This window comes from Hemitrygon akajei, chromosome 13 (assembly GCF_048418815.1).
Source record: "Hemitrygon akajei chromosome 13, sHemAka1.3, whole genome shotgun sequence".
Lineage (NCBI taxonomy): Eukaryota > Metazoa > Chordata > Chondrichthyes > Myliobatiformes > Dasyatidae > Hemitrygon > Hemitrygon akajei.
Window position 1 is genome coordinate 109502866 of NC_133136.1, and position 16230 is coordinate 109519095.

Consider the following 16230-nt stretch of genomic DNA (forward strand, 5'->3'; position numbering starts at 1 on the left):
AATGGGAGGGGTATGGAGTGCAGGTCAATGAGAGAAGGCAGTTTAAATGGCTCAACATAGACTACATGAGTTGAATGGGCCTTTTTCTGTGCTGTAGCTTTCTATGACACTATGGCATTATACTAACTTGGATTGGTAATTGGTTGATAGGCAAGATACAAAGAAGTGAATGATGGGTTTGTTCCTGCCAACCGATCCATAATGGTGCCCTGTTCTGTGGTAAGAAGAGGGTGACAGGGATCTGTGCTTTGAGTAAGACTATATACCCATGATCTGGGTGATGGAGTTAAATGTAATACTTTTGCATTTGCCAATGAAATGTATCTGGGTGGAATTGTGGGTTATGAAGAAATAAAGAGGCTTTAAGACAGTAATTTAAGTGAGTAGGCAACTATATTGAAGATGCAGGGCAATATAAATAAATGTAAATATTTCACCATTGGAAAATGATGATAGATTAGGGCAAAGGGACCAGAGTTATTGAAAGAAAACATCAAGAGTGCAGTAAGCGTTTAAGGAAGCAACTGGTGTCCCATTGCAAGGATGTTTTGAGCACAGGAGCATGATGCCTTACTGTAATGTGTATAGAGTCTTAGTTGGAAATGCTTGAGAAATTGTACAATCCTGCGATGGTAGGATTATCGTTAGAGGGGAGATTAGAAGAATCAGAGGAGTCCTCATTGAAACATACAGAATTCTGCAGGGCTACCTAAAGTGCAAATAGCAAGGTGTCTCCCCTTGCTGGGAAGTCTACAGTGAGGGAATCGTAATCTCAGGAGAGTTTTTAATCAGATATGAGGCAGTGTTGTGTAAAAGAACATTATACCTCTTTAATCTAAATGATACATTTCAATAGCACCTACAGGACCTGAAACCTTTAGATGAATGTTTAGTTGGACAAACAAAAGAAAATCGGAGGAAGAACAGATATAAAAATATACTGCCTTGTAAGTAAAACGTATTATTTTATATTTTAAATGAGTGATCCTTTGGTACATAAATAACAATCATTTAGTATAGATCAAAGATGTTAGATGTCTAGACATGACAACCTTAATTAAAAGCTAACCGGTCCGAAGTTCCCACATAGCCTCTAAGGTAGTAAAACTCCAATGAACTGGCATGTCTGGGACTTTGGTTATGTCTATCCAGCAGATTTTCTGAACTATTGGATGCTTCACAATTTTAATTCACTTTCTTTTTTAAAGACTGGGTTCATTTAAATGTTACTGCAGTAACATCACTGTGACTGTAAGGGAGCTCTGCTGTGTAGAAGAGACCAGACAAATGTGAAAGGAGAAAAGGAATGGTGACCAGCTAGATCTTGTTAACAAGAATTGATTCAGTACACACATTCATTGTAAGACTAATACACTGTACCATTCATTTAAGATCTGAACTTTTGGTAACAATGCATCTCCTAATTTTGAATACAGTTTTTCAGAAACTTTAGAAGAAGTAAAAGGTTTTTTGATCTGAAGCTCTCTCTTTCCATGGGATCACCTGACGTGCATAGTGTTTCCAGCATTTTCTATTTTTATTTCCTTGTCCCCTCATCAGTTCTACTCACAAAAACAACTTTAAGACTGAATTCAATGTGTAACCATCATAATTTTTCATATGATTTTATCAAAACATAGTTACTTTTATATTTATGAACTCAGTTTGACTGGGAATGCTGTTGCTTGCCTCTGTTGATTGCATGATCTGTGTTTTTCACTGCGCACTGGGTGTTGGTCTTTTTAAAATCGGGTTCTTTTGGGTTTCTTGTGGCTGCCTGTAAGCAGATGAATCTCAAGGTTGTATAATTTATATTTTGATTATAAATGTACTTTGAATCTTTGATTTTTTTGTATAATTCTCAATTCTGTCTTGACATTGATTAGTTATGAAATATTTGTAAAAATTGTTCAATTATTTATATTTTACCTATAGATGATGGCACACGGGTCCCTCTTGGAGCAGAGCATGGATACATTAATGCCAGCTTTATAAGGATTCCTGTGGATAAGAAAGAATGCATATATATTGCATGTCAGGGACCACTAACTCTCACAGTGGCAGACTTCTGGCAAATGGTTTGGGAACAGAAATCTAATGTCATTGCCATGATGACCCTAGAGGTCGAAGGGGGGAAAATCAAGTGTCAAAGATACTGGCCAGAACTTCAGGGCCAATCCATGATGATCAATAACAGAATGAAGATAATCCTTCGGAGCAGTGAACTACTGAAAGAATTTATTATTCGGAAAATTGAGATAAATGATGTATGGGTAGGCACAAAGTAGTATTTACACTATTCCATTACCTTTCCAACATGTTAGTCCCATGGACTCCTATTCTACCACAATGAAGCCACTCTCAGGTTGGAGAAGCAGCACCTTGTATTCCATCTAGGTAGCCTCCAACCTGATGGCATGAACATCAATTTCTCCTACCTCCAGTAATCTTTTCCCCCTCTTCAATTCCCCACTCTGCCCCCCTTACCTCTTCTCCTCACCTGCCTATCATCTCACCCTGGTGCCGCTCCTCTTCCTTTCTCCCATAGTCCATTCACCTATCAGATTCCTCCTTCTCCAACCTTTTACCTTTTCCACCTATCACCTCTCAGCTTTTTACTTCATCCCTCATTTTCCCTGGCTTCACCTATCATAATCTAAGTTGTGCTCTTTCCCATCCCCTCACTTTCTTAGTCTGGCATCCTCCCCCCTTCCTTACCAATCCCGACGAAGGGTTTCTGCCCGAAACATCGATTGTTAATTCACTTCCAAAGTTGCTGTTCTACCTGCTGAGTTCCTCCAGCAATTTGTGTGTGTTGCTGTGGATTTTCAGCATCTCGTGTGTTATATACACTATGCTGTTTTGTTTCCTTATAATAGCACAGAATAGCTTGATAATTGGTAATGTGCACTGTAGCACAAAGTGCTGCAGCAAATTAGATGGATAACTCCTTGCCTTTAGCTATATTGTTCCCAAGGTGCCAGATGTTGAATTCTTCTAATGTGAAGCCAGTTGGCCTCAACAGCGGACTTTCTTCCTCATACTTCAGTATCTGAGCCTCCACCTGGAGGCTGCCAGACCTTTTTTTAAAATATATTATCTGAATCTGATGGGTTTAAATCATTGGAACTACAACAAAACGGGGTTTTAAGTCCAAAGGAACACTGGCAATCACGTTTCCATTTGATTATTGCTTCCAGATGACGATTGGTTTGTAATTGATAACAATTCTTTTATTTATAGAGTGGCGAATCACGACAAATTACTCATCTGAACTTTACTGCCTGGCCAGATCATGGGACTCCAAAACAACCAGAACAATTAGTCGACTTTCTCACCTTCTTGAGGTACATCAAACATTCTGGGCCCCTCATTGCCCACTGCAGTGCTGGGATTGGCCGTTCTGGGACTCTTATTTGTCTAGATGCAGTGCTGACATTCATCAGCAAAGGTCTTGATGTAAGTATAACTTTAAATTAATGATTCATACAAAATTATTCTTACCCACTCATAGGATATGAAGATATAATCCAAGCTGCCACAGCAAAAGATAATTTTGCATGTCATCAATTTACCTTTGGAAATATAACCATTAAACTTGTTTAGTATTGCAAAGGATGTGATTTTTTTTTAAAAAAAAGGAAAATTAAGATTACAAAATGCAGTTACATTATTTGAACTGTGAAGAAATGGTAATGGAATTTTAAGTTTGTAAACTCAGATTCTGTTGAAATATTGATAAACTACAAGAGTAAAAGTCAAAATACGAGCCAGTGGGGGTAGGTGGGTTCTTATTGTAAAGGTCAGCGGTAAAAGTAGGTTAACTCATCTGTACATTGTGCAGCTGATGATCCACACGTTCCCATCATTATCTTGAATATTGTTGACAATAATAGCTAGAAAATACCCGGGAAATACATTAGCCCATTGCCAAAGGTGATATCTGGGATTCCTAGAGTTGCCATACCACGCCATTAAAGAACAGAAGAGTGTGCCCTGAGGAAGAATGTCTAGTGAGATGTATGCTGGACATGAAAGAATGAATATAGTGACAAGTTGTAGCTTCCAGTAAAAAGTCATGGCTTGGGCCCCCAAAGTCAAAATTTTAAATGGTCTCTTTTTGTAGAAATAACTGGTGGGCAACTGTACTTAGTTTATCATGTAAACAAGAGATGCCTATCCAAGCTTGGGCTATTTATGGTGACATTGTCACAAAACTTGGCATAGAACAGCACAGCACAGTACAGACTTTTCAACGCACAATATTGTGCCAATTTTTCAGTCATCTCCCAGATCTTTCTAATGTTTCCCTTCCACACAGCCCTCCATTTTTCTTTCATCCATATGCCTATCTAAGAATCTCTTAAATGCCCCTCATATATCCTCCCTCTACGACCACCCCAGCAGTGCATTCCATACACCCATCGCTCACTGTGTTTATATGAAGCAAACAAACCTACCTCTGATATCCACCCCTGTACTTTCCTCCAGTTGCCTTAAAATTATGGCCCCTCATATTAGCCATTTCCAAGCTGGGAGAAAGGCACTGGTTGTCCACTCTATGTATGACCACCTTCTACACTATCCCAAAAGTCTTCCTCAATGTAGTTCTGTGGCTTACACTTTCACCAATACTCAATAGTGAAAGCATTTAAATTCCCTGCAGAGCACTTAAGCTCTGTCTGCACTGTCCATCTTGAGCCCCCAGTCACTTGCTATTTCAGCTCCCCTTCTCATTGACCTCTGACCTTCTTGCCCTCAGCCTTCCCCAGTGCCAGGGTCAGGCCAAATGTAAACTCAAGGAATAACACCTTGTGTTCTGCCTTGGTCATCTATAAGCTAGAAGTGTGACCCTTGGATATTCAAATTCTTCCTTCTGATCAACCCAGGTGCTCTCACCCCTCTTTATGCAAGCCCCAGCAACGCCCCCATTATCTAATTCTGCGCCTCCTCCCTAATCTGGTTCCATATGTTCACCATGCATTCACTTAACCTACTATTCCAATGGCTGCCGTCTGTCTTTATGTTTCAACTTGCGAAAAGGCAGTGGCAGATCACGGCAGCATAATCGAGCTTTGGCCACTGACCAATCCACGTTCGAGATTGACCAGCAAGAGCAAATTAAAGGAAGGCAGGGGTAAGAGTAGTGGCCATCGTCTGAGTGGACAGTGTCAGAATGGTGATTTTTGAGGCTTTAGCTCTTCGAGGCTTAAGTTTTATCAACGCACACAAAATGCTGGAGGAACTCAGCAGGCCAGGCAGCATCCATGGAGAAAAGTACAGTTGACTTTTCGGGCCGAGACCCTTATGAACGATGAAAGGTTTTGGCCCGAAGCGTCAATTGTACTTTTTTCCATAGATGTTGCCTGGCCTGCTGAGTTCCTCCAGCATTTTGTGTGTGTTGCTCAGATTTACAGCATCTGCAGATTTTCTCTTGTTTGAGGTGAAGTTTTATTGTTCCTTCCCTTCTTTGCATCTGCTCAGTTAGGACAATAGGGATGCCAGACAGGATAGTGAAATGCTCCTCTTGCAGGATGTGGAAGGCAGGGAGATCTCCAGTGTCTGTGAGGAGTGCATCCAGCTGCCAGCTTCCAACAGTCTGTGTTAAGGAGCTGGAGCTGGATGAACTCCAGAATCGTTTGGAGGGTGAAGGGGTGATAGAAAGGACATGTAGAGAAGTAGTTACACCCAAGGAGCAGGTCACAGGAGACTGAGTGACAGTCAGGAAGGGGAAAGGGGTTAAGGAGCCAGTGCAGAGTACCCCTGTGGCCATCCCCCTCAACAACAGATTTATTACTTTGGATACTGTTGGAGGGGTTGACCTAACTCTGGAAAGTCACAGTGGTCAGGTCTCTGGTGTTGAGTCAGCCTCTGTGACTCAGAAGGGAAGGGGGAGAAGAGGCATGCTGTGGTGATAAGAGGACTCATTAGTTAGGGGAACAGACAGGAGGTTCTCTGGGCGAGAATGAGATTCCCAGAAGGTATGTTACCTCCTGGGTGCCAGGGTGCAGGACATCTCTGATCAAGTTCTGAGCATTCTTAAGTGAGAGGGTATACAGCCTGGGATCATGATCCATGTAGGTATCAGTGACGTGTAGAACAAGTGCTGAGGTTCTGCACAGGGAGTTGGGGGCAAAGTTAAAGGGTTGTGATCTCAGGATTGCCACCCAAGCCACGTGCTAGTGGGGCCAGAAATGGAAAGATTCTACAGTTTAACATGGCTAAAGAGTTGGTGTATGAGGGAGGGCATAAGATTTTTGGATCACATTGGGCTCTGTTCCAGGGAAGGTGGGACTTGTACAGAAGGGATGGTTTTCTCCTGAACTGGAGGAGGACTAATATCCTAGTGGGAAAGTTTGTTAATGCTGCACGGTGGGGTTTAAACTAGAGTTACAGGGAGATGGGAACCAGAGTGCCAGAACAATTAACAGGTTGTAGAGGCAGATGTTGGTAAGAGCTCAGAGTCAGGAACCAAAAGATTGTGCGTGCTGCAACTAGTGTCCTGGGTTGCGTATATTTCAATGCGAGAAGCATCATAGGAAAGGCGGATGAGCTCTGGGCATGGATGAACAGTTGGAATTATGACATTGTAGCCATTAGTGAGACGGTTGCAGGAGGAGCAGCACAATACTCTGGGGTACTGTTGTTTAAGACGTGACAGAGCAGGAGGGATTAAAGGAGGAGGAATGGTGTTACTAATCAGGGAAAATGTCATGGCAGTAACATAAGGTTGCTATAGTAGGTGATTTTGTTTCCAAAGATTGACTGAGAATCCCATACTGTAAAGGACTAGGGTTTGTCAAATATGTTCACTAAGTTTCCTTCATCAGTACATAGAAGTCCCAACAAGAGAGTGTGCAATACTAGATCTGCTATCAGGGAATGAGACAAGGCAGGTGTCAGAAGTTTGTGTAGAAGAACACTTTACATTTAGAGACCATAATGCCATCAGTTTCAAAGTAAATATGCAAAAAGATAGATTAGTCCATTGGTTGAGATTCTAAATTGGAGATAAGCCAATTTTGATGGTATCAGAAATGATCTGGCAAGTGTGGATTGGGACAGGCTGTTTTCTGGCAAAGGTGTACTTGGAAAGTGGGAGGCATTCAAAGACAAAATTTTAGAACATAGAATAGTACAGCACAGCACAGGCCCTTCGGCCCACAATGTTGTGCCAACCCTTAAACCCTGCCTCCCACATAACCCCCCACCTTAAATTCCTCCATATACCTGTCTAGTAGTTTCTTAAATTTCACTAGTGTATCTGCCTCCACCACTGACTCAGGCAATGCATTCCACGCACCAACCACTCTCTGATTAAAACTCCTTCTTCTAATATCCCCCTTAAACTTCCAACACCTTATGTTAAAGCCAAGTCCTCTTGTATTGAGTAGTGGTGCCCTGGGAAAGAGGCGCTGGCTGTCCACTCTACTTATTCCTCTTAATATCTTGTATAGCTCTATAATGTCTCTTCTCATCCTTCTCTCCAAAGAGTAAAGCCCTAGCTCCCTTAACCTCTGATCATTATGCATCCTCTCTAAACCAGGCAGCATCCTGGTAAATCTCCTCTGTACCCTTTCCAATGCCTCCACATCCTTCCTGTAGTGAGGCAACCAACTAGACACGGTACTCCCAAGTGTGACCTAACCAGAGTTTTATAGAGCTGCATCATTACCTCACGACTCTTAAACTCTATCCCTCGACTTATGAAAGCTAACACCCCATAAGCTTTCTTAACTACCCTATTTACCTGTGAGGCAACTTTCAGGGATCTGTGGACATGTACCCACAGATCCCTCTGCTCCTCCACACGACCAAGTATTCTGCCACTTACTTTGTATTATGCCTTGGAGTTTGTCCTTCCAAAGTGTACCACCTCACACTTCTCTGGGTTGAACTCCATCTGCCACTTCGCAGCCCACTTCTGCATTCTATTAATGTCTCTCTGCAATCTTCGACAATACACTATCCACACCACCAACCTTTGTGTCATCTGCAAACTTGCCAACCCACCCTTCTTACCCCACATCCAGGTCGTTAATAAAAATCACAAAAAGTAGAGGTCCCAGAACAGATCCTTGTGGCATGGTTTGAGAATAAGGGGTAGGTCATTTAGGACAGAGTTAAGGAAAAACTTCGTCTCCCAGAGAGTTGTGGGGGTCTGGAATGCACTGCCTCAGAAGGCAGTGGAGGCCAATTCTCTGGATGCTTTCAAGAAGCAGCTAGATAGGTATCTTATGGATAGGGGAATCAAGGGATATGGGGACAAGGCAGGAACCGGGTATTGATAGTAGATGATCAGCCATGATCTCAAAATGGCAGTGCAGGCTTGAAAGGCCGAATGGTCTACTTCTGCACCTATTGTCTATTGACACCACTAGTCACAACCCTCCAATCCGAATGTACTCCCTCCACCACGACCCTCTGTTTTCTGCAGACAAGCCAATTCTGAATCCACCTGGCCAAACTTCCCTGGATCCCATGCCTTCTGACTTTCTGAATAAGCCTACTGTGTGGAATTTTGAGATTACAAAGCTTGTATAAGCCTGTCAGAATAAAAGGTAAAGATAACAAGTGTAGGGAACCTTGGTTTTCAAGAGATATTGAGAACTGGTTTAGAAAAAGGGAGGTGCATAGCAAGTATAGGCAAGCAGGAACAAATGAGATGCTTATGGAGTATAGGAAATGCAAGAGAACACTTAAGAAAGAAATCAGGAAGGCTAATAGAAGGCATGAAGTTGCTTTAGCAGTCAAGGTGAAGGAGAATCATAAGGGATTCTACAGATATGTTAGGGCAAAAGGATTGCAAGGGATAAAATTGGTCCTCTGGAAGACCAGAATAGTAATCCTTGTATGGAGCCAAAATGTGTGGAGGAGATCCTAAATGAATTCTTTGTATCTGCAGTTACTTGGGAGACGGATACAGAGTCTAGAAGTGAGGTAAAACAGCACCAACTTCATGGGCCCTGTAAAGATTACAGAGGACAAGTTTTTGTTACCCTGTGGCAAATCAGGGTGGATAATTCCCCAGGGCCTGACAAGGTGTTCCCTCGAACTCTGTGGGAGTCAAGTGCAGAAATTGCCGGGGCCCTAGCAGAGATACTTAAAACATCCTTAGCAACAGGAGGTGTACCAGAGAATTGGAGGATAGCCTATGTTGTTCCACTGTTTACACTGTCTAAACAGAAACCAAGAAATTATAGACCAGTGAGTCTGACATCAGTTGTGGGAACGTTATTGGAAGCTATTCTAAAGGACCAACTATATAAGTATTTAGATAAACATGGACTGATTAAGGATAGTCACCATGGCTTAGTGCTTGGTAGGTCATGTCTAAACAGTCTTACAGAGTTTTTCAGGGATGTTACCGGAAGTGGATGAAGGCAAAGCAGCGGTTGTTGTCTACATGGATTTTATCAAGGCTTTTGACAAGATCCCGCATGGGAGGCTCGTCAAGAAGGTTCTGTCACTCGGCGTTCAGGATGAGATAGTAAATTGGATTAGACACTGGCTTTGTGGGAGAAGCCAGGGAGTGGTAGTAGAGGGTTGCCTTTCTGAGTGGAGGCCTGTGACTATGTGCCACAGGGTTCGGTGCTGGGTCCATTGTTGTTTGTCATCTGTATCAATGATCTGGATGATAATGTGATTAACTGGATCTGCAAATTTGCAGGTGATAAAAAGGATTGGGGATGTAATGGACAGTGAGGAAGTCTATCAGAGCTTGCAGAGGGATCTGCATCAACATGAAAAATGGCAGCTGGAGTTTAATGCAGACAACTGTGAGGTTTTGCACTTCTGTAGGACCAATCAGGGTAGGTCTTACACAGCGAAGTAGTGCACTTAGGAGTGTGTTAGAGCAAATGGATCTGGGAGTACAGATATACAATTCAATACCAAGTGTATATAGGGTTCTACAGAAAGCTTTCAGCACATTCACCTTCATAAATCAATGTATTGAGTACAGAGATGGGACTTTACTTTGAAGTTGTATAAAATGTTGGTGAGGCTTAATTTGGAGTAGTGCAGTTTTCATTACCTACTTACAGGAAAGGTGTAAACGTGGTTGAAAGACTGCAGAGAAAATCTACAAGGATGTTGCTGGGTCTGAAGGACCTGAGTTATAAGGAAAGTTTGAATAGGTTAGGACTGTATTCCTTAGAACATAGAAGATTGAGAGGAAAATTGATAGAGGTATACAAAATTATGAGGCATATAGATAGGATAAATGCAAGCAGGCTATTTCCACTGAGGTTGGGGGGGGGGGGTCAGAGGTTCATGGAATAAAGATGAAAGGTGAGAACTTTAAGGGGAACATGAGGGAATCTTCTTCACTCAGAGAGCCATGAGAGTGCGGAAGGAGCTGCCAGCACAAGTGCTGCATGCAAGCTCAATTTCAACATTTAAGAGAAGTTTGGATAGGTGCATGGATAGCAGGGGTATGGAGGGCTATGGTCCCAGTGCAGGTTGATGGGACTAGACAGTTTAAATGGTTCAGCACAGACTAGATGGGCTGAATAGTCTGTTGCTGTGCTGTACTTTTCTATCACTGCCCTAGCATACTGGATTCCAGCATCTGCAGCCTCTTGTGTTTCCACATAGCACTTCCATTTATCATTTCTCACCTCTGTCTTGATGTTCTCCCTTCATTCTCACTGCTTGGGTCCCACGTGCCCTCTATTTTTCTCACCCAATCTGTTCTTAACTGTCATTCACCAACATTTGTCTCTGATCTCCAGCCTTGCCCCTCCCAGTTCCCACCTGAATCCATCCATCCTCCTCACCTCATTTCACCTGTCACCTGCCAGCTCCTGCCTCACTCCCCCATGCGCTCTATACTGGCTGTCTCTCCTGTTTACTCTCAGACCAGGTGCAAGGTCTTAATCCAAGATGTTAATCATCCCTCTGCCTCCACATACAGTGCCCGACCTACCAGCAGTTTTGTTTTTTTGCATTTCCACATCAAGTTAACTGTTAACTTAGTAGGATTTAGGGCTGTTGAGCTTGAATGTTGTGCAATAAAGTTGTTGTCCATATATTAAAAGAACAAGTTTTATGGGGAAGGTGAGCCTATTAGAAATTCAGTTCTCATCAGCAAGCTGGTGTACTGTAGGGATTACATCTGTTCTAACATACAAAGAGTAAGGATTTTATTTAGATCTGTAGCCTGTCCCAGATTCACTGAGATAATGGCTGACTTGTCACTTACACGATACTGTCCTGCATTCTTTAATAACTTTATCTAGTAAAAATCTCATCTGTTAGATTTGGATTTTACAATTGGCTTGGAATCCATTAACATTATGGATGAGTGACAAATTTATCTCCACAACAAAAATGATCAAAGTACAAGGCTAGTTCATAATTTAGCACATGACCAGCTATCAGTTTTGTCCTGTTAATGTGGTTTCTATTTGGTTCTGAATCAAACCTTGCATCAGTTTGCTGAATCTTCCCTCAGCATTTGTTAGTTTGCTGTTTTTCTGCAATGTGGTAGTTACTATGTTCTACCATAATGTACTGATGTGATGAAATTAACTTTATGGATGGAATGCAAAACAACTTATTTCTCTGTACCTATGTACTTGTATCAATAATAAACTAATTTGACAAATTTACCAATTTAATTTGATTGTACTATAGGAAAACGGTGTATTACTTCTAGGAGAATGCTTTCCAAATAATTAATTTACTCTGCTAATCATGCCCTTAGTTTCTACAGGGACATTTTCATCTGTTAACTCACTACCTGCTGAGAAATATTAAGACCAAGTTTCGAAAACCCACACTTTAAAAATCCTTCTTGTTTTTTCAGATCCTTTCCTGGCTACAATCCTTTTGCTTGTTCAGCTTCCTCCATACCCACTTTCCTCTGAGTACGTGCATATTTTTTAAAGCTTCATTGGTGGTCGCCTTTCAATATCTAGAGCATAAACTCCAGGGCATCCTCTGTAAAATATGCCCTGGTCCCTTACCCTTTGCTAATAATTTACAGCGTTTTAAGTCCCGCTTCTTCTACTAAGCTGTTATTGCTTACTGAAATATCTCTTATAAATTGATCTTAAATTATTACAGAAGATACATCAGAGCAATTTCTATATTTCACATTATCAAATAGATTGGACTTCTTCAAGTCCTTGTTATCTGCAAGGGACAGGTGTACAGACTTCTCACAAATAACACATTTTAAATACAACTAAGGCTCTCTCTTTTATATTTGATATGCTGCCCAAATATTTATAAGTATGTTGAATAATCTAAAAATATTATTAAACTAAAACATCAAATGCCACAAGGAAGTGATTTGGTTACAAGCCATTTCAGTTGAATGTATTCAAACTAGCAAGCAAAGATAGATTTCCAAATCACCGTATGCAATTGTGTTAACAAAGACTGCTCCCTATTAGGATAGTGAATAGCAGGCAGCCATTCCAGACAAGTGGACTGGAAATTGATCATTAGTTGTGTGGTTATCTGAATATGTATTAGATGTATCTTAAAAATCTCGAGTTGTGCCTGGGTTTGACTTGTATCATGAGCGTGCAGATCCATATATAGTAGATTTGCAGGTAATGAGGATTAATTGTAGTTACAGAAGTGAATTAAAAAGGTGCATGTTATTTTGCCAAGTGGAGCTTACTGCCCAAATGCACTTTTTCTATAAACCACAGTCTTGCACTTATCAAAGGCAAATGTAGAAAGAAAAGCATGCTGGGGGAAAAACCTCCTGGACCAAACCAATCAAAATTATTATCGAAGTGCATATATGTCACCCACATGCAACTCTGAGATTCAATTTCTTGTGGCATACCCATAATGAATTCAATACCCATAATGGAATCAATGAATTCAATACCCATAATGGAATCAATAAATTCAATAAATTCAATACCCATAATAAATTCAATACCCATAATGGAATCAATGAACAACTGCACCAACTGGGCGTACAAACAGTGTACAAAAGACAAGAAACTATGCAAATACAAAAAGAAAAATTAATAATAGAGATAAGCAATAGATATCGAGAGCATAAGATGAAGAATCACTATAATTACCAAAAAAACTGCTATAATTTGCTTCTTCACATCAGCTCTCTAACCATGGTTGCTGAAGGACAACAAGAAGCTGTCACCAGCCACAGAGCATAGTAACAGATCCAGAGATATAAGAACTTTGAAACCTCACTTAATTGCAAAGCTGTGAATCTCAGGTAGGAAGCACAGCTCTGGAAATAGTGGAAGGTATCTTGTCATACCTCAGAGTTGTAAAGGTTTGATAAAACCCGTGCATTTTGGATATGTTCTGAAATCTTTACAAGGCCCATGTTGCAACTGTTCTATTTGAAGTGTTCAGATTTTCTAACTTCTCTTTTTGTTTGAAAACAGTTTGATATTTCCCATATTGTTAAGTCCATGAGAAGCCAACGACAGGGGATGATCCAGACTGAGGTGAGTTTTGGGAAGTATAGCTGTATGAAACTGCTCCATTGTTGAGTTGGTGAGTTGTTTCAGAATGTAGATCTGGTATTCCTTAACCTATGGAGGGTTTATATCGTGAAAGAATATTGCATCAAACTAAAACTTATAAATCGATTAAGAATTCCTATTGGTTTCAATCTAATTTCTTTTTTTTTACATTTCAAAGCTGCAGTCAATCAAGGATACCTAAGCACTTAAAAATACATTAGTGTAATTGAAAGAATAAAGTATTGACAATTAAGAAGATGTGATTAAACTGTTCATAATATGCCCTTTCAGAAATTCACCAGGAAACTTTGAAGCTCCTTACACTCAAGCCAACCCACTCTAATTAGACCCTGCACATTACCTTTACATTTCCCTCTCTTCCCTTTCCCTGTTTTGTGTTCTGCCTCTCTCCTGCTACCCACATCAATATTCTGTCCTGTGTCATGTTGCATTCCCCCTCTGCCCTGCTTGCCCAGCCACTCTCTTAACTCACTTCCTCCCCACCAGCTCTTGCACATCCCTCTTCTCATTCTCCTACCATTCCCCATTTCCTCTTCACTACTTGCATGCCGTTGGGCAGCTAAGTTGTGTGGAAGCCATTCAGTGTTGACACAGCTGAGGAAAAATCATCCTCTGCTCAGTAGGCTTTCTGTTGTCTAAATCAAGGGCACATGTTCTTATGTATTTAGTGAAAACCCATTATCTGGAGTCTATAAATCAAAGGTTACAAATAGCTATTACTTTGTGAATCGGTGAGATCTCTTGAATGTTCAACTTCACTGCAAATTTTCAGGAAGTGTTGCAGCAAAATTGTGCAATGAAATTTTAATGCACTGCATTTGTGCCATATTATCTATTTTATGAAATAATAAATGAATAAAACATGAAGTTTCAATTTTGTAGCACAAGTTCACACACAAGTATAGAAGGAGACCAAGAACTATGCACTGTTGGGAGGTGAAGCCTTTGGAGAAAGGATATTAGTTCATTGGGATAAGTGAGACATGAAGGAGAATTCCACCTGGATTCAAATTCATGCAAAAAGAACAGCATTCTTTTTAGGTCATGGCTGTGTCTTCTGTTAAGTCACTACTTTTCAGTAACCTATTGTCAATGGAGCTAAAACTTCAGTTTGTTTACTAATTTTATAGTTATAAAATCTCGTAGCTACTATTACGACATATTGGCATCAAATCCATTCACTTTCTGTGTAATTGTGATGATAGGTAGAATATAACAAGTATACTGAATAATGATTTTTCCTTCAATTAAGTGCAACTTTATTAAAGTCTTTATCTTTTGCTATATGTAGGCTCAGTACCTATTCTGCTATCAAGTCATTCTACATATTCTCACTCAACTTCAACAGAAGGAGAAAGAAATGGCAAAGATATGATAAACAATTCTTTCCTACAGGAACAGAAGTACTCTTGACACCAACATACCTGCCTTATTCTAGAACCACATTTTTTTATTAATTATTTTGACCTCAAGACATTGTGAATATTTCAAGGAACAACTTTCAGGAAAAAAATGTCAAAAGTTGAATATTTTGTACTTACCAGGATCTGCCATACAGTAGATTATAATGTAAACTTACTAAATTGATTTGTTTTATGCAAATATTAAGCTGTTTATATTTAAGAATTGATAACAATGATTTTAAGCACATGCATAAGTAATTTTAATCCCTAGTTTACATCTGTCAAAATATTGAGGTATTTGTTTTAAAAAAACCCAATGCATTTTATATTTTATTGTACAGATAATAAAAACAGTATTGATTTTATATCTTTCATGGATTTACTTACATTGGAAGTTAGAGATTTCTGTATAAAACAATTTTCAAATTGCTTTCCATTTATGGTGTTTTTGTACATAGTTACATTTAACATTTATCTGGATATAATTAAACATATTATAAACTAGATGACCAAAAATTGAAAATAAAAAATGAAAATGCTTCAGCATCTTGTTGTATAGTTACAGTTAATTCTGTAATTCAATGAGACATGCTGGAAAAGCATCTAAAAGGTTTATTATTCCCCTACAATAATCAAGCATGAAGCATAACTGCCCGAGTGATTGCTTCTTTTAAAATAGGTCATGGTTGCTTGTGTTCATAACATTGTGGTCAAATTCAAATGCTGCTCTTTCTGGGAACTATTAAGTCCGATATATCTTTGGAAGTAGACCCAACTTTCACTACAAAGCTACTAGAAATAAAAGGTGGCATTAACCCTTCATTTCAAAAAAGGCATCCAAGATCTGTCTCTTTAAGCAATATTGCAGGGCAGCAAAATGATTTCCATATTGCTGGACTTGACAAAGGCAAGAGAGAAGTTAGAGGACAGAAGAATGCAATCCTAATATGATAGTGCAGTGCTTTCAGTTACTGGTGCTGCGTATCTTAATTTTCAAGATGAAGTGGTGTTATAAAATCAGGATATGGTGGGGAAATCTAGTATGAAAAAAGAAAATTAAGGCCCAAAGTTATGTAACATTCTTCAATATTCAGAATAGACTTTCTTCACTGACGCTTTCTAAAATCCCAGGTCGTGCTTCTAGTGAAGGAAGATTAGCTTTATCTGTCACAGCAAATCAGCAAGGATTGTGTTGGGCAGCCCACAAATGTCGCCACACTTCCAGTCCCTGTAACTCACTAACCCTATCTGTACACCACCTTTGGAATGATGGAGGAACCCAGAGGAAATCCACACTGTCATGGGGAGAACTTACTAACTTCTTAAAGACAGCAGTGAAA

The 16230-nt window shown here is 40.1% G+C and overlaps 1 protein-coding gene across 2 annotated transcripts in view; it reads left to right on the forward strand.

Annotated features, from left to right (window-relative positions):
* The window catches only part of ptpn13 (protein tyrosine phosphatase non-receptor type 13), a 294978-nt gene extending 279544 nt beyond the window's left edge, over positions 1-15434 (forward strand). For both annotated transcript variants that reach the window (XM_073065248.1, XM_073065249.1), the window contains exons 42-46: positions 857-947; positions 1936-2273; positions 3244-3459; positions 13386-13448; positions 14779-15434. In XM_073065248.1, coding sequence (XP_072921349.1) covers positions 857-947; positions 1936-2273; positions 3244-3459; positions 13386-13448; positions 14779-14862 — 792 coding nt within the window. In that variant the 3' untranslated portion in view covers positions 14863-15434. The remainder of the gene's footprint in view (positions 1-856; positions 948-1935; positions 2274-3243; positions 3460-13385; positions 13449-14778) is intronic.
* Positions 15435-16230: the final 796 nt, after the last annotated feature.